The 24,971-nt window shown below is 42.8% G+C and overlaps 2 protein-coding genes and 1 long non-coding RNA gene across 3 annotated transcripts; all 3 read left to right on the plus strand.

Annotated features, from left to right (window-relative positions):
- The first annotated feature begins 6,076 nt into the window (after positions 1–6,076).
- On the plus strand, positions 6,077–7,287 carry LOC133924798 (ethylene-responsive transcription factor ERF025-like). Its single transcript, XM_062370509.1, has 2 exons — positions 6,077–6,846; positions 6,918–7,287. The coding sequence occupies exon 1, from the start codon at positions 6,248–6,250 to the stop codon at positions 6,836–6,838; it is 591 nt and encodes a 196-aa protein (XP_062226493.1). The 5' UTR covers positions 6,077–6,247; the 3' UTR covers positions 6,839–6,846; positions 6,918–7,287.
- Positions 7,288–10,204: 2,917 nt separating this feature from the next.
- Positions 10,205–11,374, plus strand: LOC133923626 (uncharacterized). Its single transcript, XR_009910651.1, has 2 exons — positions 10,205–10,576; positions 10,930–11,374. It is a non-coding gene; the product is annotated as an uncharacterized LOC133923626 (long non-coding RNA).
- Positions 11,375–19,797: 8,423 nt separating this feature from the next.
- LOC133924799 (dehydration-responsive element-binding protein 1E-like) lies at positions 19,798–20,803 on the plus strand. The gene has a single exon (XM_062370511.1). It carries the CDS (start codon positions 19,838–19,840, stop codon positions 20,564–20,566), a length of 729 nt encoding a protein of 242 aa, XP_062226495.1. The 5' UTR covers positions 19,798–19,837; the 3' UTR covers positions 20,567–20,803.
- The last annotated feature ends 4,168 nt before the right edge of the window (positions 20,804–24,971 follow it).

Raw genomic sequence — 24,971 nt, forward strand, 5'->3', positions numbered from 1 at the left:
GCAACTCACCTTTCGACCTTTCCGAAGGACCGCCAGAAGGCATACATTGCAGTGGGAACCAAGAGAAGACTTGAGTCGTCCATTGGGAAGCTCGAGGTCCGGCTAGAGGCTGTTACATTCCAGATATGCCCTGAGCGGTTGACTTGAAAGCCAAAAGCCCTAGGTCGCAGATTTCCCATAGGCGGAAATTCAGAAGGTTCGATTGGTGAGTAGCCTCATTATGTCTCTCCACTGCTGATCCCAGTTGGAGGTCGGGCATATCATGTGGGTAAAGTTGTACACCTCTGCAAAGTGAAAATCTATTCGAATAGCCATGTCCACGATCATAGACAACACTATGGTGTGGTCTCTTAATGATTAGCTTTATGGTGTGAGAATTCCTTGATGTGTGAGTGGATTCAGATGAAGACCCAGAAGCTGACTTCGTCGAAGATGAAGAAGAAGAGTTAGGTTTCGTCCAAACTCAAGTTGCATGTAGGGCTTGGGCTACTTTTGCGTTATTTCCTCTGTGTTGTAAGACTCTATTTAATTAAATCTACAGGCCATGTTGTAATCACTACAAGAAATCACACTATCGATGATGACAGAGTATCGTCACGGTATAACGATTTTTATCACAGAATAATAATAGTGATGTATTTTTTGTGCCACACGCTTCATCACAGAATCTGCTTCGTAGAATGCAATTAGTGACGAAGCCCACACAATCGGCATGAAACGTGCGACATTTTATGACAATTTCACTATTATCATGGAAGAGAGGGTATTCTATGACATTTTTATTTATCATGTAATGTCCTATTAAACCTCATTATTGGTGCATGTTTTGTCACTAAAATTTACGCAGCCACTCCCTGTCTGTGATGAAAAGTGAAACCGTCATGCAAAGCGTGATCGTTGTGACAAAACATTTCGTCATGAAGTTATGTATATTGTCACTAAGCTACAACATGCATTGATTGATTGTGACAAAAAAAATAGTCATAATGCAACATATGGTCTCTATGACAAAATATTTGTCATATTTCATCACGTACTTGTGTCTATATCGTCACATATCCTTTGAGAACGTCAGCGTAATATCCTAATTTTTAAATTTGCAAGTTTCTAAAATTGGCTAGATTTTAAATTGAGTTTGAATTAAATAGCCTAGGTTTAAAATCTAATTTATAAAATTTGCGCAACCAATACCTATCTGTGATGAAAAGTGAAACCGTCGTGCAAAGCGTGATCGTTGTGAAAAAACATTTCGTCATGAAGTTATGTGTATCATCACTAAGCTACATCATGCATTGATTGATTGTGACAAAAAAAATTAGTCATAATGTAATATATGGTCTCTATGACAAAATACTTCATCACGTACTTGTGTCTATATCGTCACAGATCCCTTGAGGATGTCAGCATAATATCCTAATTTTCAAAATTGCAAGTTTCTAAAATTGACTAGGTTTTAATTTGAGTTTGAATTAAATAGCTTAGGTTTAAAATCTAATTTATAAAATTAAATTCCGAATGAACATAGGCTATATTTGATTTATATGCATTCATACTGAGTATAGGCATGCAGGGTTTTATTTGGAGTTTATTTAGCTTTGTTTGAATTGATTTTGCTTTGAATTCAAATTTCAAATGAATTAAGAAAGAAAAAGATAAACTCCAAAACCCCACCCGGGCCGCCTTCTCCCTCTCTTCCCTCTCCCTCGGCCCAACTCACCAGCAGCCCAGCCTTCTCTCTCCTCCTTCCCTTCTCTTCCGTGTGGGTCGCACCTTGGTTCCAGCATAGCTCGCCTCCTCGCAAAAGCTTGCCAGCCGACCTGCCTCCTCCTCTCCTGCTCCAGCCCAGCTGCAGCTCCGCGCCCGTGGAAGCGCCCCGCACCTAACTCGCCTTCGCCTAAGCCACCGACATGTGGGTCCCACCCGTCAGACCCGTCTTTAACCCGAAGATCGCTGCACTGACCGTCGAATCCCATCGATTCCGTGCCAAAGCTGGATGGGAGGTCTTCCAAAAACTTGCCAAATCGAAGCCGCATGGTTCCCGTGACCTGTTGCTGCCTTATCCTCAACCGAACTGTGTTCAAACGAAGAAATCAAAGTCAGGTGGAAACCGTCGCCATTGCCATATCCTAACTAACCTCGAACCCGACCCTCTCTAGCCCCGCCTATAAATAGATGGCCCTACGCCCTCCCCAGATCACGTCACCCCTTTTCCCTAACTCACCAACTCGAGTTCGAGCTCCTCACCGCCTTTTCCACCACGCCTAGGTCTAATCTCGCCACCGAGCTTCCTAGCGCCGCCTCACCCCGTCCAAGTCGCCTAGAAGCTTCGCCTCCTCTTCCCGGAGCCCTTGCGATGGAAGATTTGATCTTCCAGCCACCAGAGCACCTCACCGACGAGCAACAAAACTCCTCCACCGCCTCCGCTGTCACTGAGCTCCTTCCGGTGTCGCTCCCTCTCCAATAAGGCCTCAAACGAACTCCCCATTCGCTACTCGTCGTGAATCGCCGCTCGCTGTCGATCTCCGAGGCTGGCGATGAGGTTCCAGCCAACTCCAGCAAGGTCGCTGATGCGTCCCAAGCTCCCTACGTCGTGCCACCGTTCCCCTCCGGCCGCCACCTCTTGCCACCGTCCAATCTTGTTTTATGGCCTAGATTAGATTAAAACTTACCTCTTCAGTACCCAACACCATGCCAACACGTGTCCACCTTAATCCGACTCGGCATCGAAGTTCTAGTCAGCAAGCCACGTGTGCGCCACGCAAGCCATCAGAGCCTAGTCAGCATGTCATGCAATAAAACATAAAATAATTTCAATACTTCCTAGAATTTGGTAATTTTACAATTTGACCCTTGAACTTTTCAGTAATCACAAAAAGAGTCCTATCTTTTTACAATTAGGTCCCTAAACTTTTCCAAAATTTCATATAGGTCCATCTATTTTTACAAAAAGGTCCCTAGTTTTTGTTAATTGCAAATTAGTTATTTTATTTTTCAAACTATACCCTAAAACTATTTTTAGCATATCTTTTCCATCGTAACTATGTTTTAAGCGATTCTTACGGTGTTAGATTCGTTTCTTCGAGCTCTATCTTTCTAGATAGTTTTTGTCTTGTTGTTATTTTGTTTTGTGCTCCGTTCTTAATGTATTTTGTTTGTGTGTATTACCGATAATTGTGCGATTAGTCAACAACATCCCGGATCAATTTGAGTAACGTCAAGATCAGGAGCTAGAATACACTGAGCAGCAGCAAGTCGAAGGCAAGTGTCCTTGATCATTTGTGATTCCTTAATATTAGCAGGGAAATGAGCTCATTTTTTCATTTAATCCAATAATTGGGCCTAGTATATCCTCTATAAATCCGAACAAGCGTAATTGCCCCAACACCACCCTTTCCCTCTCGTATGTTCACGTGCATATGAAACACATATTGTACATTGAGAGCTGCTGAACAACATACAACTTTATTGTTTGCTGATTATTCTCTTGAGCAATAGCCAAAAATCAAGCAAACAAGAGCTTTCACAAATTAACCTTCTCTATTTGTGGCATACATTCCATCATAATTCTTTGCTTGCTTTTTTTTTTTGCGAAAGAGTCCAGCATAATTCTGAACGTACGTAGACAGGTCGATACATTATAAACGGGGTTGTTTCTTAGATTATCCTGAAAATTAGGTTGAGACAGAGCCACTTTTTAGGCTTGAAACTGATTCAGACTCCAGACATCCAAACTTAACCCATGGTTGTCATCCAGCAAGGTTCTGAGCCCAAAGGCATGCAAAATTTCGGATTGGTTAGTCAAGGGCAAATAAGACTTTACATAGCTCTTCTAAATTTCAAAATAATAATATATTATAAAGGGCGCAGCATTGTTCTGATAAATAACTATACATTTTGTGTCCATCGGTAAATTAGCAATTTTAAAATGTGCTCCAGCAAATAGCACATTTTTGCAGTGTGTCCTGGAACTATTTTTTGGGATACTTTAATAGGATGTTCATATGTTGTGTACGTGGCATGACAAATTGGATGCAGCTTGTCCGAACAAAATCGTAAAAGATAGTTATAAAGGGTACGTGTGACGAGAACCACACTTCCGAATTGCAACAAGAGTGGGAGAAAATAAAATGAAACAGCAAGCCAAAATCATACAAGAAATAGCGTCTGGGTTTCAGAGAAAAAGCACGATGCATGCATCTTCACCCATGGATCAAGGTTGTTTGGAAAGGCACCCTGATTTACGTTACTTCACTTTCAATTGAGAAAAGCTACATAATGAGATCTCGTAAACTTCAGTGAAACCTCTAAAAACCCACGATTAAACCTCTCTGAAGCTTGCCTAAAACATCTTGGAACTTGACATCTTGGAACCAATCTGGTACTCTTTATAACTGTTGGTTCCTTAAAAATTGATAGTGATAATATATAGTTATTAGCTCGTATTAAAACCAGCAGTGATAGTTCATTCAGAAAGAATCACAGTAAAATTCATTATCAGTACAGGTTCATATCAAGACCTCTGAGCCACGGTCAAGAGATAGTAAATAAATTTTATGTTATATGATCTCTTAAACTTTTTTTTAACGGCACTTCCCCACGACACGATCTTCGTTGGAGAACTAAGGTACAGGACGGTGGCTCGAACTACATCAGCTCGGCTCTATTCGTGAACGTTGCCATCGAGCTCCATGTCCAAATGATCTCTTAAACTTCAGAATAAGGTCACTTAAATTTAGATGAAACCACTAAAAATAGGGATTAAACCTCTCTGAAACTTATATGAAACATCTTTGAAACTAGAGACATTTTAGATAAACACTATGTGAAACTTCTGCCAACCTGCTATTCCGTCCCGGTGGGATCCCCTCGGCTACTCTGCAGCTTGGCATTTTAGCTGAGTCCGTATTTTGGCTAGCAATGTTAATGTTAGAGGACTTTTACAGTACACCTAAATGAGTGCATACCGTCCATTTTCTTCATCCGGTGGTTTAGATTGGTCCAATGATACTCTATCACCCATCAGTATCATAGGTATCATTAAAGAGTATCATGGGTATCATAAGGGTAGGATTGGAAAAAAAACCATGATAAACTTGTAAATTATATGTTTAATTAGGGAAGATCAAAATGTTAGTTTATTCTTCGGATAAGCTTTCACTTATTCTGTTTATTTCATTTATTAGGGTTTCCACCCTACATCGGTCGGTCGATGATGGGTGACGAAGGTCCGAAGTCTGGTCAGTCAATGACGTAATTACCCCTAAGGGTATCAAGATAATTATAATAATACCTACTAAAATGGACGGTTGAATCACAACAATGATACTCTCCACCATCTAGTATCATGGTGTACTGTAAAGGTTCTCGTGTGTGTAAACCTCAATCATTGGTTTGCCCACGTTGCCTCCAAGTTGGCAAGTTGGGTTGCAAAATTGTTCACGTATTTTAGTAGCCGTATTCTACTATTTAACGTAACATAAGTTGCATCTTATAGCACTGGTTTCACGGACACAAAACAGAAAATTGTGTAGAAGTAAATTGTGCAATCCACACAAAAAAAAGGAAAAAAATGAAAGCGGACACGGATCCACTCAACTGTGAATAAAACCAGAAAAAAAAGTTACTAAAACCGCACACTATCTAGCCCATTTTAGAAAACTAGAGACGGACGTGATTCTTCTCACAGACTCAAATTAGCTATTTTCACAGAAAAAGTTATAAGTTTTAAAAGATAAACTCGAATTTTCAGATATATCTAATTTTATTCTTAATATATCTGACAGATACTTGATTCTCTACGTACGAATCAAATATCTGATACAACTATTTAAGATCCGATTCGATATCTAGAATATCTTTCGGATATCTGTATCTAAGATCCCATTAGCTCCTAAAATCGGATGGTGGGACAGGCCAGAAAAATCTGATCCGTTTTTACACCTACTCAAGAGCGACGACTTGATTCTTCCCACACGGCTGAAAGTAACAGGCCGCCGCGCGGAGGGGCTGTGGCCACGTTGTTATTTTACCTGAGCTTGTTGTACCCTTCCGGGGCACCAGCTCATCTCAAGCGAGCCCCTCACGCTTCCCGCCTCCTTAAATAGCCGCGTTCCTCCTCGTGAGTTTCCAGGGAACCTGCATGTACGAGCAAAGCCACAGTTACTGCTACCTTGCACACGTGAAGATAGAGATTGCTACGTCCATAGTCATTGGGTGTAGTAGATCGGAGCTGCTGCCCTAACACTGAATGTCTGAGCACGGCGGGCCACCCTCGCCGCGGTCGTCGGGGAAGCACCCCTTCTACCGTGGCATCCGGAGCCGGAGCGGCAACTGGGTTTCCGAAATCCGGGAGCCGAGGAAGGCGAGCCGCATCTGGCTCGGCACGTTCCCGACGGCCGAGATGGCCGCCGTGGCGTACGACGTGGCCGCCCGCGCGCTGCGCGGGCCCCACGCGGCGCTCAACTTCCCCGACCTGGCCACCTCGCGCCCCGCGCCGGCGTCCACCTCCGCGGACGACATCCGCGCCGCCGCCGCGGTGGCCGCGGCGGCACTGCAGCAGCTGCCCCGTGGCGCTGCCGGACGCGGCATTGCTCCCGCGGCCGCTGGAACAGCGCGGCAGCAGCTCAGCGGGAGCAGCGCGGCGGCGCAGCAGGAAGGCAGCTCCGCAGCGAGCCCGTACTTCCTGGACGAGGAGGCGCTCTTTGAGACGCCACAATTCCTGCGCAGCATGGCTGCCGGGATGATGATGAGCCCCCCCAGGCTCAGCCCCAACTCGTCCGACCACTCGCCGGACCCGTCAGAGGCCGGGGAGAGCCTCTGGAGCTACCGTGATCCGTAGAGATTCCGGTAATGGAGATGACAGTAATAATGATGAATGGTGGTGAAACTAATAAGCTCTACCACTACTATAGCTGCAGTATTCGTGCTGAACTTGGAAGCTGGCCGGAATGATATGGGAGAGATAAGGAGGTACACACATACAGGTGCCCGCCGTGGAGGGAAGGACGACTCCTTTTATATTAATTGTCGCTTGATCTCCTTATATTTTATCCATTATTATTAGATCATTGCAGTGCATGATATGAAACTGCAAGGGTATGTATGTATGTATGTATGTATGTATGTATGTATGTATGTATGTATGTATACACATGAAATGCCAGGTGGGTCATGAGACCTCTGTGCCGTGCCGGTGTTGTATAAGTGAATGTAGTTGTGTAAGATCGTATTGTGCAAATTAATCGGTATTTTGGCGGTCGATCAGCTATAAGATGTGCGCGCAGCTCACCACTCCACCTTGCCCTTTTATGAAAACTATCTGCTTTGACTATTCGCAGCTTACTTGTGTGTACGTGTGAACTTTTGCTTTTGAGTGGCTTATACAAAACTATAAGTATTATGTTATTTATAATATAAAATTTAATTTTAATTGGATTTACCAAAAAATGATCTTTTGTTTCTCTAAAAATCTTAGAATTCTTTTTACGTATGCCATAATCCATATGCAATCTATTTTTTGGATTCATCCAAAAAGCCTATGTAGAATTTAAACTAAAATTCTTAAAAAGGTTATTTTTATAACTACTAACAATTATTAGGGCCTCAAATAAAATCTTAAAAATCTGAAAAAATTAACTAATATTCTTATTATATTATGGACTAATTTATAAAATTATTTTTGGTCCTAGATTATATGATGAAAAAGTGAGTTACTTTATAATGCTCCATTTATATACTTAAAAAGTGGTGAACTCACTTTTTCACCATATAACCTAGGGCTAGAATAATTTTAAAAATTATTCCATCATACAATAAGAATATTAATGATTTTTTCTAGATTTTTAAGATTTTATTTAAGGCCCTAACAATTGTTAGGAGTTATAAAAATAGCATTTTTTGAGAATTTTAGTTTCAATTCTGCACAGTTTTTTTAGGTGAATCCAATTAAAAAGGGTTGCACATGGATTATGGAACATGTAAAAAAATTAAGATTTTTTTTAATAAATATAAGATTATGTTTTAGGTGAATCTAATTAAAATAGGATTTTATATGAAATTGGTGCACAATATTTATAGTTCTATATTACTTTACGTAATACTTATATTTTTGTGTTATAAATGATATAATACTTGTAGTTTTGTACTATTCACTGAAATAAAAATGAAAAGATCGATGGATAGGCAGCTCGATAACTCTACATCTATGCATAATTCAGCTGTGGCAGTGGCACGGCGTTTGTCGTCACTCTACTACTTCTGGAGATGTATTATTTGCACATGTATAACCAGACAAGTGTTTGCTTTTAGCAAACCCAAGAAAAGTCATACATTTCATGTAGCAGTGAAGGTCGTCGTTCGGTAGCAGCCAAGATAAGCTATGGATAAGCTAAAGTTTCAGTATGACTTTATCTATTCAGTAAAACTCTATTGTAGACCCGACTTACTCAAAAATGTTATTAAAGGTTTTATCTAACTCCAACCTCGAACCGTAACTCCTTTGATGAGCATTGACCGTGGCTTCTACTACCAATGCCACAATCATCGCCCCCTCGTTTGTTACACTCTGCCACCTCCAATTGTTGGCCTACCTCCGGCCCCCTCCCCGTCGGCCGTTGGATCCACCAGCCACACTCCCTCTCGCAGTAGTCAATTCAACCACCGGCCTCCACACCTCCCTCCGTTGTTAATTTGAACCGGCAATGAAAAGTCATCCAGACCCGAAATCTAACTTCAATTCGATTTTGGCTCGCAATACTCACATTTATCTCTCTCTCTCTCTCTCTCTCTCTCTCTCTCTCTCTCTCTCTCTCTCTCTCTCTCTCTCTCTCTCTCTCCGTGTGGCCACTATCTCTGCCTCACTCACTCTCTTTCTCTGTCTCTCTCGCCCCCCTCTCCCACCCCACCACCCGAGCCATTCCTCCTCCTCCAGATCTCCTCCCCCACCGGCATCCTCCCCTGCCTCCTCTCTCACCGACCTCCTCCTCCTCTCCTCGCGAGATCCACTGTGGCATCCAGTGGGGATCCGGCCATGGATCTCGCTAGGGGCAGAGATAGCGGGCGACGATAAGGACAACAAGGGGATCTAGAGGTCGATGCTCCGTGCGGCTATCCCAAGGGCGCCACCAGACCCTTACTTTCATTGGCGTCACCGTCCTCATGGGTCCAAGGATGGGGTGGCTAACCAAGGCACGACAGGAGTGATGGGTGGATGCAGGTGACTAAGAGCGACGGAGCTGGCGACCCGCAGCGATGTGCGGATGCGGGTGACCAAGAGTGGCACCCGCTACGTGCGTCTCAAGGGCGCGAAGCATAACAGGGCCGAGGGCTGGCTCACCATGGCCATCGAGATCTTCAGCGTGGCGCGGTCCGTGCTTGTGGTCAATGTCAAGAATTAAGCAACAAAATTAAGCGCTGACCAAATCGAGCACAACCACTAGTAAATCTACCAAGGATAAGCAGTGATACAATACCACTATGGTGGCGGTAATTTCTTGCACTCTCTGCAGGTCCCAATCCCGACCCATCCCGAGTAATTCGATGCAAATGCATACAGCTCGTGGAATGATTCAACGGCGATGTTATCATCAACTAAAAACCGCAAAACCAAACCCCAAAGACAGAGCATCTACCCGTCGCTTGTCTGAATTATATATATACGACGAATTGTTCTACGCCTAGACGCACTGTAGTTCATTGTTACACAACCCCAGTTACAACTCAAAAACTGTTAGTTACGACAGATAGATAGTTAAGTTACGATCACATGACAAAATGTATATAATTACGACTAGAGAAGGTATCCGAGTTACGACCATATATATTTATAGTAACTGACATATCTTGTGAATCGCAACTATACTGCTTTTAGGATCGTAACTGGAGGGTGTGCACAGAGGTGAACAAGTTACGATCACATGATAAAAAGTACATAATTACGACAAGAGAAGGTATCCAAGTTACAACCATATATATTTATAGTAACTGACATATCTTGTGGATCGTATCTATACTGCTTTTAGGATCATAACTGGAGGTATGCGCAGAGATAAACTATGTTACATCTAGACACATAATAGATATACAATGTGTGTATAAATGTTATATTACACTTATAATGTAAAATAATATTCTACACCTAAAACTCAAATAATATTCTACACCAAGCCGACCCAACACAACCTCCCCTATTGGTTACCATCCGGCACCACCCAACCCAACACCCTACTCGACATTGCTCCTATCCAACACCGATACCTTCCCTAGAAACCTCGTTACCTTTCCTAATGATGCCTTCCTCCGGCAACCCCAATCCCAACTCCGGCGATCATCTCCCCTTTCCGGCCGGGGCCTCATCTTGCGACCTCGATCCTATCTCCAACGACCTCGTTCCCCTCCCTGGCAACCCCATCCCCCTCCCTGGTATTGAATTGGGGCAGCTACGCACCCAGCGAAGATCTAGAGTCGGTAGGGGAACAGGACCCAGACAGGAATCGGATCGAGGCAGTATCCATGAGCTCTGTGCGTAAGGAATCATTGGAGTGATCGTTGCAAGCTCTGATCCAGGTGGGAATCGAAGGTATCCGGTATCCCTAACTCTCCCCTATAATTACTAATTCGGGTTCGTGATATTTTTGTGGATTTGTGACTTTTTTCTGATTCTGTCTATAGAATCGTTTTGTTGATCAAGGGAGAATTAGAGAATTATGTGCTGCACTTTTTTAATTCGTGAAGATGAATACATGCTCACATGTTTGACAAATGATTCAGATGTCACAAGTTCACTGCAATGCACAGAGATGTAGATCGACGTGGAACACTCATTTTTGTTCAGATTTGTTTGTTGAGAAATTGTTCTTTTTCAAAATGTTCAGATGCATAATGGTTTCTATGATCATATAGGCTAATATAAATATATGATCTTTGTTGCAGACCCAAAATAACCATGTTCCATCTTCAGTTTGCTTCTGCATTCAAACAACAGTACTTATGGTCATCATAGCCATTGTTGTGTGTTCATACTACTTGTAATCATATTTCCAGTCCACCTCACAGCATGGATGAACTTGGGCAACCTGGCCATGCAGCAGGGGGACTTAGTGTTGTTTCAGCCTGGTTCCAAGAGAAATGGTGAGAACAGCATGCAAGAAGTAGCTCTTATGACACATTGATATGAAACAGGCCGGTAAAAATTGAAAAGCACTTGTAGCCTGCATTGATATGCTGAATGTTTTAGCTCGATGTTGTTTCAATAGTTGTATCTTCATATTGTAAGTTAACTATACCATTGTATTGGCTCCTTGGGTAGCAACATGGAAACTCTTTTATTTTTTCCTCTAAGATAAATGAAGGACAATGCTCCTGCCATTTGCGTCAATATTTTCAGTCCACCACATGTACATTGGTGTAATCAAAATGGGAAATAGCGCAGCAAGCGCATGATAGTGTATGAAATGTACGAAAATGTGCAATTCCTCTTTAATACGAAGCTTACTCTTTTGAGAGATTCGTGTAATGAAACATGGACCATCTACCAAATTACTAAAGAAATTCATTAAACTACTGAATAATGTTTCTATGACTTGGACACCTAAAAATTGTATAAGAATTTGCTATAATATGGATTAGTAGTTCTTCAGTGTCCTCATTTTTTCTTCAGTAGATCCAAGATTTTTCTATAACTTAGATTCGGTAGTTCTTCAGTAATCTTCAATTGTCCTTTGGTAGTCCTCCTTTTTCTTCAGTAGTTTTACCTATTTTTTTATAGTTCAAAGTCGTAGCAAACTCCACTAACTTCGGTAGTTTCCTTTACTTTAGTATGTCATCACCTTCTCAATAGTTGGATATAAGATCATGCCGGTAACAAATTACTTTTGCAATTTTGCTATGACTTGAAACTACTGAATGATAAAAACCTGATTCAATGTTTTGGTAGTACTCTCTCTGCTTTAGTAGTCCTCGAAAATTACCAAATAATTTTTCTATAACTTGTATGCCTGAAAACTGTACTAAGTGTAAGAATTTTCTATAGCTTGGATCAGTAGCTCCTTAGTAGTTCTTTTTTCTTCAATATCTTTCTTCAATAAGTTCCCTTTCACTTTAGTATTTTTTATTTTCTACAGTACCTTCCTATAACTTGGATCAGTAGTTTCGGTAGTCCTTTGTAGTTTCTCTTTTTCTTCAGTATTGTTTCTTTTCTTCAAGTAGTTCCAAAAGCATTTATTGAAAAAAAATTCCTATTATTCGGTAGTGCATCCAAGTCATTTGAAATTGCGTCAATAATTCATCCTTGGATGGTTTGCTAGTTCATCCTTTTAGTAGTTCCAAGATGTAGCAAATTTAGTAGTTCCAAGATGTAGCAAATTTGCTAGTTCATCCTTTTAGTAGTTCCAAGATGTAGCAAATTTAGTAGTTCCAAGATGTAGCAAATTCCAATACTTCCAACTCAAGTGACATTGTGTCAGTAGTATCCCTTCGGTGGTTCAGTAGCTTTGAGTCCTAACAATTTGTATCATTAGTCACCCTTTTCATGCTTCAGTAGTTCATCCAAGTCGTAGCAATCCCAGTATGCACAATCTAATTTCCCCCAACATTTGGACTTGACCTACCAACCGGGAGATGATCCTTTGCCATCCCGTGAATTTTTTTATACACCCAATAGTCAAGCATCAATAGATAATTCAGTAGCTATGTCTTAGGCCATTCAATAGAAATTCAGTACACAGTCAATAGCAATGAATTGTACACTTAGTAGGCATTCAGTAGGCCGGCTCTAATAGACATTCAGTAGAAAATCAGACACTAATAGGTATTTAGTAGACAGGTGGTAGCTATGCAGCATACATTCAGTAGGCATTCAGTAGGCAATGTGAGCAGTAAAGACAAGTAATGGAATACTGAGATACTGCTGATATTTTCAAAAGTATTGAGATAGTACAACACCAAAACAATGCACTTATTGATCACTACTGCAGTGGCGGGGAGCCTCAGTAGTAGCCTCCGGTGAGTTTTTCCACTCCGGTCGCCGCTCCGTGACAGGGGAAGGAAGTCAGCTAGTTTGCGTTGGTGTGGGGCACAAAAACAAGGTAATTTGTTGGGATGCGGAGGGACGGGCAGGTTCGATCGTTAGGTGGTTCGATCCGACACAAGGGAACCAAGTTTGTCTGGTCGGCTACCTACTTGGCATACACATATATATACATACATATATATAACATTATTCTACACCCTAGGTGTAGAATACTATTCTACACCAACAAGCCTAACCAACTCTGGCTTCCTCCTGTCAGATCGAGCTCACCCCCCCCCCCCCCCGACCCCTTGCTTCTTTTCTCTTCTTCCACCGACCTTGCCTCCCCTCAATTGTAACAGGCTCGCCTTCTTCTATGCGTTGCTCCAACGCCCGGGCTCCTCTCTTCTCCCCTACGTCCCGTCGCTTCTCCTACTAGAGACATCGCACCTCCCTGCCTGCAAAAATCTTGCACAGATATGGATGAATCGACTCCAATGCCGAGGGCTTCAGCAGGCGGGTTTGTTTTAATCCAATTTGAGGATGGCTAAATGAGAAGAGAAAGAAAAAATGGTGATTTAGGTAGATAAGTGGATTCGGTTAGCTGCGCCATAGTCTTTGCTTGGAAGATCTGGTGTGTTGCGTGCTCCGGATTGTGCGACCCTCTTCTTGTCGATTTGGGGAAAAAGTGATCACATACTGAGCTGTGAGATGGAGAAGCAGAGGGAGCATCAGTAAATTTGAGAAGAGGGTCAAGCATCTAGGGATCACATCTTGTGTTTTGCTATGCATTCAATAATGATATAGGGATCACATCTGGTGTTTTGTTATGCATTCAGTAATGACTGCTTAATCCTTTACTGAGTTGGTACGGTGAGCATTAAGTACTATTGAGTATTGAAATTTTTACTATGATTTGGAAGCTACAAATTAACCTAAGTGTTGGAACTTGCTATAGCTTGGAACTACTAAAAAGGATGATCTACTAAAAAGGATTTCTATTGAAGAAAAAAGAAAGGATTAACTATTGAAACAAGAGGTTAAACTACTGAAGGGAGGACTACTGATCCAAATGATAGCAAAATCAATTTACTATGACTCAGAGTTACTAAACTAACAAGCAACAACAGTTGCACGAAGACGAACATACACCTACTGGCAAGCGACGAGGACATCTCCCACCACTTGGAGGCATACCTCATGTGGTTGTTCGGGTGGATCATGTTCACCGAGACCCATAGCAGCACGGTCTCGAGGAGCATGATCCTATACGCCAGAGAGGTTGCGGACGCCGACCCAGGGGGTCCAACAGTATAGCTGGGCTTCTGTCGTGCTTGCTGCGATATACTATGGCCTGTGCGACACCTGCACGAAAACAGACGACAACGCGATTCTCATCGAGTGTCCCCTGACTTCAAATGTTGTCATATGAGCGCTTCGCCATCGGTAGGCCCATTCTGGACCATAGTGCATACTAGTTCACTACAGACGACATCGACGGCCTGACCTTGGGATCATCGTGGTGCAGACAGAGGGTAAGAGCTCTGAACTTTGTACGTATTTGTTCATTACCTCCTTTTTTGTTTGTCTAACTTAGTTTGGTTGTACAACCATCTTGGTTCACTGTGTAGACACACCACGTATACCCGGACTTCATTCACCAGTTCGATGAGCTGACGGTAAATGACGTCCGCTGGAAGCCATACACGGAGGATGAGGTACATCTACATGCTCGCTTGAACTTTCGGTGTTGTGCTTACATGACCGGGAGTCCTAGCTCATGTGGTGCACCCTTGTCTGCAACATCTACATCGAGGAGTACTCACCGCATCATGTGATACGACAGTTCAGGAAGTTCTAGGCGTTTTCGATCCCAATGACTAGGACAGTGCCTAGAAACATGCACAGGTGTGTAACGTTGTAATTACCTTTTAATTGGAGACACTGCAGTATGTTTTTTTCATTTTCTTATGTTTTTACAGGTTGAAGCGCAATGCGACTCGTGTGCAAACGTGGGTTGACAAATAGGACCATGCTGTCAAGAACGTTGTGGACAAGGATCAGCCGCACTCTGGGGAGGCGTACGTGGAGTACTTGTCCTGGTTCATGGCTCGAATGCACATCGGGTCACGTACACATCGACCGAGCTTCCGCGGCACATGCAGAACATTCACGACACGTATCCGACTCACAGGGACTATGTGCGTTCCTTTGAGGTACATATAGTACTACGCGACTCCTCATTTACTACACTTGTTGGTACAAAAAATTATGTAATCAAATGAAACTTTTATTTACAGAGGGACATTCTGCACCATGTTGAGGTTTAGGCATGGGTGACCAAGGTCCGAATCGACAGTGGCCTCGAGATCCCCAAGGCCGAGGTGAGCGCAACATTAGGCCAGATTATCTGATAGGTGAACAAGGTCTGCAGGTCGCAAAGCTACAAGTCATCCTCAGACGTTGCAACGGGAGCACAAGCATCGGTTCCTCTACCAGCACGCCCATTCGTCACATTCATCGAGCTGTCGCACCCACCAGTACGTCTAACCTTCATCGCAGAGTTGTCGAGGTCATCTTCCACCCCGAATTTTGACCCCTACTACGGTAGCGCCTTGGCTAGGCAGTCCTTCTCTGGGGTCAGTGACCCCCACTACAGCGGTTCCTGGGCTAGGCATTCTTTCTCTAGTGCCGGTGACCACTTCTACGCTGGTAGCGGATCCACATAGCCTTCCTCCATGGACCTGGGTCCTTCGAGTTCTCGCGCCCCTGGCTCAGGTACGGCACTTGCTTCATGAATAACCAATTGTTACGTATATCATGCTTTATCAGTGTTAACATGTTTTCTTCATTATTCCATGTGTAGAGATTGACGATCTCAGGGACGTAGAGGCGCAAGGTAGCTACATGGTGTTGCTCACTAGGGACGGTAATCAGGTCTGTGGATACTCATACATCTTTCGACAAAGTGACGAGCTCGGTGCGTCGTAGCTACCTGGCGTGCCACTTACAGAGACATTGTCCTCCCATGACGACTACGCCATTCCACCGCCTGTTGCATGGCCTACGCGGACGATTGTGCCACCGGACCCGCTGACGTACTCAGCTGACTAGGTGAGAGCGCAGAGACGCAGGTCCTGAGGGCGGATGCAACCAGGGGTCATCCCAAAGAGGAGCCATAACATATAGGCTACTATGTTATAGCTAGTTTCATTGTGTTATGATACTATGTTAATGTTAATGTAATGGTACTTTCTCATGTTACCATGTTATTATTAGTATCATAATATCTTTCATGTACCGTGTTTTTGTTTTGTGATTCTATTTGGACCATAGAGTCATACCACGAGTATTCCATAACAATCATAATAAACGCATCGACCTAACGTATAATGGTATATATGATACCCCAAGCGATGTACTAGAGTTTCTCCTAACATGCCTTAGGGAATGTAAAAGGGCAAAGATTGATGGCACTATACACAAATTACAATGTCATCCTAACAGTGATTCTAATTGTACTGACTTAAAATGAACTGTGAGGAGGCTTCTGAGTCGCAATAATCTCCAACATTGTATTACACTGACAGAGGAGGAGGAGCATCCCTATTGTGGCATGGGTAGGTGCACCATGGATCAATGCATACAGAAAGGTTCTCCATGTATATTACATGAGGACTTGGCGTATTCTCCACCTCCCTCTGCAAGTCGAAGATTTGGTCTCGCATGTGGTGGACATAATCTTGGATATGCTGTAAAACAAGAGGATCGACCAATCTTGTGTATTGGCAGTTGTCGGGGTCATCATCGGAGGCCTGTAGAAATATGAAGGTCACAAAGTATAATATTTTCAAAAATGATACGGATGGTTATGGTGATATAGTTCTCACCCTATCAAGAGGAAAACAGAAAATCGACGCCCCACATGAATGCTCCCATTGTACATCTGAACGATGCAATAGTAGCCATGTGAGCACTTGGGCCATGGCTCATTCGGGTGCTCATAAACACTTAGGTGACTTGTAGGACAAAAATAACTCATATCCTGCAAAAGGAAGTTGTAGAGAGGTTCCCCATGCTCAATTAGACCAAACGAACCCTCCCATCTTACCGTTGGCCTCCCTGCCCCCCCCCCCCCCCCCGTCTTCCTCGCCCCCTCCCACCCCTACCCTTCATTGATCTTTGTGGATTTAGTTTCTAGATACATGAGTTTTTTATAGATGCGTTGTAGCAGCATATGTTCTTTTACCATGGTATAATATTACCGTCAAATTTGTGTTACCCGTACACATGCAATTGTGATAATAAAACATGTACTTTATTTTTAGACCTAGCCTTTTAAAAAATAGCATTCTCATCAGTAGCCTTTTTAAAGGAATCTTTTTCAGACCTAGACTTTTCAGAAATAGTCTTTTCAGACATTTTTAGATATAGGCTTTTCAGAAGTAGCCTTTTCAGAAGTAGTCTTTTCAAATGTAGACTTTTTAGAAGTAGCCTTTTCAGAAGTAGATTTTTTAGAAATAGCATTTTCAGTTGATATGACCACATCTTATTGCAAAATCAAATGTTTTCCAGGGTCGATTTTCGTGGACTTAGTCCATGCATCAGCACGAATCCACTGTATAAATAGATAATCGCATGCTCATATGTAAAACCAAACCACTAGCCTCAACCTCCATAACTCCGACGAAAATGGCGTCCGGTCCTTTCTCCAAGAAATACATGCCTGGTACTACGCCTGATGGGATCGAAGTGTCCATGTGCTAGTGTGGAGACATTTATAGTGCGATGAAGTCCTTTGAGTTCTCCTATACCTACGGAAGGAGGTTCTTCATATGCCACAACTACAAGTACGATCCACCCTAAGGAAGCATCAATGTTGGCTCCCGTCGCCAAGTAATAACTTCTTGACAAACTACTCCAAAGCAACTAAAATTTACCACTTAACATTTTGATCTTTATTACAGTCACCACCACCATTATGTGACTTATTACAGTGGTTGGTTACTGAGCAGTCTGAAGCAGATGCATTCCTCTTCACACCGAGCACCCCGCCACTTGAAGACGCTTCCATGAGATGGAAGCAGACGAGAGTAGGGAGGCTATGCTCAAACGTATTCAGAAGGATCAGCAAAAAATGAGGGAGGAGCATAACCGTATGATGACAATGGCTCGTGAGGCGGAGAGGGAGAGGAAGCAAACAGGTGACGCAGGACCCGAAGTGGTGAGGAAGGAAAAGTACCCATATTGCACTCAGTATACCAGATATTATAATCATGTCGTTTATATTCCCTAATACATGTTATGTTTAGATGTTGTACTTGTTTATGTTATAATGATCGTGTACCGTATATACCAACACCCGTGTATGTCGCAGTTCCCATTAAAATCATCATGCTCAACTTTCTGTTTTCGTCAAATCCGAGTATCCAAAATTACGCACAAACATCTAATGGCACTAAAAGATTCGACAGCAAAAAAATTGCGGTGCACAGACGCCTATTCTACCGCAAATTAAATTAATTCGGCCAAAGCAAGATCTCGTTCGGTAAACGGGTGACACGTCTCACGTGTGCGATTGTTCATTCCTTGACAGCTAGGTCCCACAATGTGTCATCCGATCCTTGTTCTCACCCGATGAACGGGCAACGACAGTCTATTGTTGCAATTCTATGTAATTTTTCAAATAGAGTAAATTTCACAAAACTACAGATACTCTGATAAAATTATCTCAAAACTAGAAATTTAAGCAATAGTTTCACAAAACTACAAGTTTAGTATCAATTTTATCACAAAACTATAGATTTAAGCAATAGTTTCACAAAACTACAGATTTAGTGCCGATTTTATCGCAAAACTACCAATACTTTGACAAAATTATCGCAAAACTACATATTAAAGCAAAATTTTCATAAAACTATAGATTTAACGCTGATTTTATCGTAAAACTACATATTCTAGAGGAGTTATTACCAGCCTCGTTACTATGATGATCGAGTCCCGTTTAGAGTCTCACAACAGTTGCCATCTCATGAAATGGAACGTCCGAGAGCTCATGAAACTACACATACTTTGATAAAATTGTCGTAAATCGTAAAATTACAGATTTAAACAATAATTTTACAAAACTACAAATTTAACACCGATTTTATCGTAGAACTATAGATTCTATCGCAGACCTATTAACCTGATGAATGGGTCCCGCTTACAGTCACATTAACTCCGAATGATCCATCTCATGAGTTGGCAGCTGCTGTGAGACTACAAATAGTATCCGATCGTTATGATAACAGAGCTAAGAATAACTATCTTGCGACATTTACCCTTGCAAATGTAAAAGAAATTAAAAAGTCCATCTGATCCGCCCATACGGCTCCGACACGAGATCACGCGCTCTCTAACTCATACGAGTCCACATCAAACCGCCCGCTTTAAAGCCCGGCTCATGAGTAGAAATCACGATCCTTCTCCTTGGGGCTTCTGTCAACGCCCGTCCGCATCAAGACCACCCAAAAATAGCAGCACAAATGAACAGCAAAGCCCAGCCCACCACCGCGTCCCCATCCGGTTCCGCGCGGCCACCAGCTGGTCCGACAGCCAACCTAGCATCCCACCCAACCAACACCCATCCCGCGCGGACCCGGCTCACACATCGCGCTTCTCCTAGCTGGCGCCCTTGTGTCACACGCCGCGTTGCAGCCGCGCCCGCGCCCGCGCCCGTACGTCCCCGTCCCAAGCATCGAAAACTATATAAGCCGTTGCCTGCTCTTTCCCTCCCCAATTCAAACCAAGTAAGAACAATTCAAGACCCTTGTCTAGGCGACTGGACTGATGGACTGGGCTTGCTCCGGCAGTGGCTACTACTCCTCGGGAACGCAGTCTCCTCCGGCGGGCGGCAACGAGGACGAGGACGCGTACATGACTGTCTCGTCGGTGCCGCCGAAGAGGCGCGCGGGGAGGACCAAGTTCAAGGAGACGAGGCACCCGGTGTACAAGGGCGTGCGCAGCAGGAACCCCGGGAGGTGGGTCTGCGAGGTCCGGGAACCCCACGGCAGGCAGAGGATCTGGCTTGGCACCTTCGAGACCGCCGAGATGGCGGCGCGCGCGCACGACGTCGCCGCGCTAGCGCTGCGCAGCCGCGCGGCGTGCCTCAACTTCGCCGACTCGCTGCGAAGGCTCCGCGCGCCGCCGCTGGGGGCCTGGCACGACGAGATACGCCTTGCCGCGGTGGAGGCCGCCAAGCTGTTCCGTCCGCAGCCCGGGCAGCACAATGCAGCTGCCGAGACGGGGGTGATCGCGGCTCCCGGCGCCCAGGGGAGCGCGGAGCTGGGTGCCCACTTCCCTTACTACCCGGTGGAGGATGGGCTGGAGTTCGAAATGCAGGGGTACCTTGACATGGCGCAGGGGATGCTCATCGATCCGCCACTGCCGACTGCGGCGCCGTCAGCGTGGATGGAGGACGAGTACGACTGCGAGGTCAGTCTTTGGAGCTATACTGATCGTGCGTTCTTGGACTCGGCTGGCTTTGGCGCGAAGGACGCAATGTACGGCTTATGTTAACTTAGTATGGCGTGACTTGTGGTGTGCTAATATGTGTTGTTTCCCTGCTATTTTGACGAATTGTAAAGCGATCAGAAGGAGCAGAGGAATTGAAAAGTAATTTGTGACTGCACAGATCCTGTTCGTGTGGAAGTTTGAAATATTGTACATGTTTGAAATTTCTTTTAATTGAAGCTCATGTAAACAAAAAATAATTTGTGAATGCAAAGATGCAGTGAAGTTCATGTTCTATTGAAAGGAGTAAGAATTTCTGATTGAAATTGTATGCCATTGTGTGTGTATATATTGGCTGTTAGAATTTGTGGCACTTCAAAAAATTTAGAACAAAGATCTGGAACGTATCAATGTACATTGAAATTTGATGTTCTGATATCTTTACAAATTAAACAAGAGAGCATTTAGGGGCCATATTTTCATTCATTTAATGTACATTTAGGTTTCAAAATTCAAATCAGACATGAGTTTGAGTTCTTCTATACATGTAAATTTCAAAATTGTTCAAGTTCATTTTCTAATTTTAAGGGTCGAATGGGTAGGCCCAGTTCATGTTCATGTTCATGACAATTTATTTAGTGTATTTTATTGTATTCATGTATTAAGTTTGAGTACACGTTACTACAGAAATGATTTAGTATGACACCCATGTACAGACGTCTATTTAGAGCTATCTGTGCAAAAAGTATCACAAACGATTCTAAAATAGAACCGTCTAAAAAATGATGAGTAGTTTCTTCGAAGTGGGACGCTTTAGTACAGATAGTTCGTATTTAAGAATCGTTTGTACTAGTAATATAGACAGCTCTAAAATGTGACTGTCTATACTAATAATGTAGTTCAGACGGTTTTAACTGTGGAGTGTCCCGCATTACACACTACTAGAGCATCACTCAGTACAAACGGTCTCAATTGTGGTGTGTCCCGCATTACACCCTATTGGAGCGTCCCCCACGCGTTCACTACTATATCCTCAGACAACCCTTCTCCGACTCCAACCCTAGCCCATAAGTCATTTTTGCTTGAGTTGTCCTTATCCCCTCGCATGTTTTCCCCAAGCTATAGAAAAGAGCAACGGCTTGAAGGCGACCAGTTTCCCCCTGACGCCGGTGTTGGAGTGGAGGGTGGCCAGCTGACAGTGGCGGGCTCATAGTTTCCTAGGTATTCTAGCTTGTAGATCTAGGTAGCTTAGGTCGTCAGCCCATAGTGATGTGGTTGTGTGGTGTGTTTTGCCTCTACTGGGACCTCTCCAATAGCGCCGTTGCGTTTAGTTCTCTGTTAGGTAGTGATGCTTCAGTTGGTGCTCCATTTGGTGAGGTTCCAGTAAGTCCTTTCCTCTCCCTCGCATTGCTCTCCTTGTTCGTCCTCGGCGTTGGTGCCGATTCCGATGGGCAGGGCCGCGGGTTGTTGCTAATTGTTTTGTTTCGTTTTGTTTCGGTTGGATCTGTGTGGTAGGTTTCGAGATGAAGTCGAGGGTGAGGTCCAACAGTGATGACTCCAGGTACCATCCGATCCGGCCGCTTCGTTGCTCCATTCTCGTTGTGTTTTGCAGTGGTTTCGATTAGTTTCGATTGGGTTTTGATGATGTTTCGTTGTTGTTGTTGGTGGTGGTGGTGGTGGTGGTGGTGAAGTCTCGGTTAGGAAGACCAAGGCCAAGAAGGACCCAAACAAGCCCAAGAGGCCTCCGAGCTCGTTCTTTGTCTTCATTTGAGTGTTGGATTCGTGTGTTTTCTTATGCGGATATTTTGGCGTCAATTGTGAGTTCGTTCTAATCGATTTGATCTTGTTCGATTTTTGCAGGGAGGGGTTCAGGAAGGACTACAAGGAGAAGCACCCCCAATGTGAAGCAAGTCTCTGTGGTAAGCATCGATTCGATTCGAAATTCTACGTTGATTTCGCTGTGAAACTTGCATTCTGATTCATGTGCTTTCGTGGATCACAGATTGGCAAGGCAGGTGGCGACAAGTGGAAGCCAATGTCTGAATTCGTTCATCTTTGGGCTACCTACGTCATGCATATATCTCGCGGTTACTTGCTGCTGCATTAGATCTACAAAATTGTTGATGCCTAGCGCTAGCCCGGTTGTTTGGTTATTGTTAGTTCTCTGATTATGCTCAAATGAATGGTGATGCGCTCATGTTGTGGAGTTCGAGTTGGAGTTAGCTTGCTCACTGGTTACCATGTTTTTCTTTTATGATGATAACACTTGCACTTGCTAATCTTATATACACACAACTTTTTTGAATGTGTGGAGAGGCATGCATACTCAATTTATGACAAGTTTCTCAAGCTCCATGAACAAATGATTAGTAGAGACAAGCTTGCTCAATTTATGACCACTTTTATTTTTTTGGTATTATTTATCTTAGGACAAACGGTTCTAAATTGAAATTGTCTATACTAATCATTTGTACAGACTGTTTTTATAGACAATTCCAGTTTAGAACCGTCTGTACTAATTATTTGTACATACGGTTTAAAACTCGTATGTATAAAACTGATTTGTACAGACTCTTTTTCACATACAGTTAAAAAAAACATCGGATTTTCGAACCGTCTATGCAAATCTTTTCTCTAGTAGTAACAACGTATAGCAACACAAAAGATTGAACTAAATCGGTGTATTATACTATTGCAAAAATTAAATAGAGCAACACAGACACGCACATGAGAGAGAGTAACCAAAATTCAAAAATTCAAACAAACCATAAGTGTGTGAATAAGGTCAATGTTTGAATTTGCGGCATGTGTGAAAAAAATTAGAAGAACCAAGACACGAGGGTGTACATTTAAGTTTAATCTTCAAATGAACCATGTTTGATTTTATGTTTATTTGAAATTTTTAGAAACAAATATTTGGGGTACACGTTCTGAATTTGTTTGCAAATTTCAGAGGCATATGAAAGCAGCGAGAACAAAAAAAAGTTGCCCACCTGCACACGGATCATGCGAAAGAGAGGGCATCGTGAATTCGTGATTCATTACTCGTGAGCATATTTTAAGGAAAATTTTACGGTAGTCTCGGAGAAACTCGAGTTATCTATTTTTTTAATCAGATAGTCTAGATTGATTAGAATACTACTCATTATTTAGAGGTAGAATAAGTAGTATATGAGAAGAGTATATGTAGTATAAGGGTATTTTTTGGAAAAAAAAGAAATGACATGGTAGTTATATCGTGCAAATTTATAGGTTTAATGTTTAGACTGGCTTGAATGCTGATTATTTGTTTGAACGATTATTTAGGGATTAGGTATAAAAAAAAGATTGCAGTGTTCTTTAATGGTATAGTGGGTAAATATTAACATTATTGTAGTAATTACAGAAATATCCAATCACGTGAACGGTCAGATTAAATTTATACTACCTCTTAGCAATAGGTAGTATGGATCACCGTAAAAGAGCTCTTTTTTTTTATAGGGATAGCATTTTTATGAGAGAAAATTGTCATATCAACTAATAAAAGTATTTTCAGTTATAAAACAACCCTCCCTTTTCTAATCTCCAGGCGGAAAGAAGGGTAGCGATAATTAGGCATGGATGTCGAGGCAGCTCGGCTGTCCAGCTCGTTTAGGAACCGAGTAAAAGGCTGGTTCCGCTCGGCTTATTAAGCTTGTGAGCAAGACCTACTGAAAACAGCACAAACATATATTCTAAATAGCTGAAATATCTCAATTTAAAATAACTCAAACATGAACTAGAAGCTCAACAAAATAGTAGGCAATATAGCTCAAAATGAAAGAGTTCTAAATAAGTAGGTATTAGCGCATTACATAAAGTTCCAACTTCTAAATAGAAGAATTAGACGTCCAAGTTCTTCATAAAATGAAATCTGCTAAAAGAACTTAACAAATAATTAAATGTGCATTTGGTTCGAGCGCAAGGTTAGATAGGATAATATCATTCTTGTTTTTTTATAGGATGATCTATTTTTTTATTTGGTTAGGTTAGGTAGAATGGTCTACTTTTTTATTTAGTTGATATGATTAAAGTGGATAAGATAAATCAGTTTTCTATTTAATTAGATGAATATGATGTGATGAATGATTATAATGACCTTTCGGATAAGCTTACCCCCGAGCACCAATTATCAGCGTAACTTTGATCGCTGCGCTGTCTTCGTTAACCAGCTGATGGGCCCTACATTTCATGCCAATGATGTATTCAACAGTACAACCACTTCCTATTTCACCATTATATAAAGCTAATGGCTGTTACTGGTCGCAGCAACAGGGAGAAGAAGGCCAGGTCAGTCGGAACCGAATGATTTTGTCTTCAGTAAAGGTTCAAAGAAGTGCAGGGGGTTGAGAGTGGAGGGCACCTTGTTCTTTTTGTTGCTGCCGCCGCTGCCGCCGCCGCCATTTCTCATCGTTCCACTGGGGGAGCAGAGCGCTGATGCAGCCAGGCCAAG

The sequence above is a fragment of the Phragmites australis genome, chromosome 7, assembly GCF_958298935.1.
Source record: "Phragmites australis chromosome 7, lpPhrAust1.1, whole genome shotgun sequence".
In the NCBI taxonomy this organism is placed as follows: Eukaryota; Viridiplantae; Streptophyta; class Magnoliopsida; order Poales; family Poaceae; genus Phragmites; species Phragmites australis.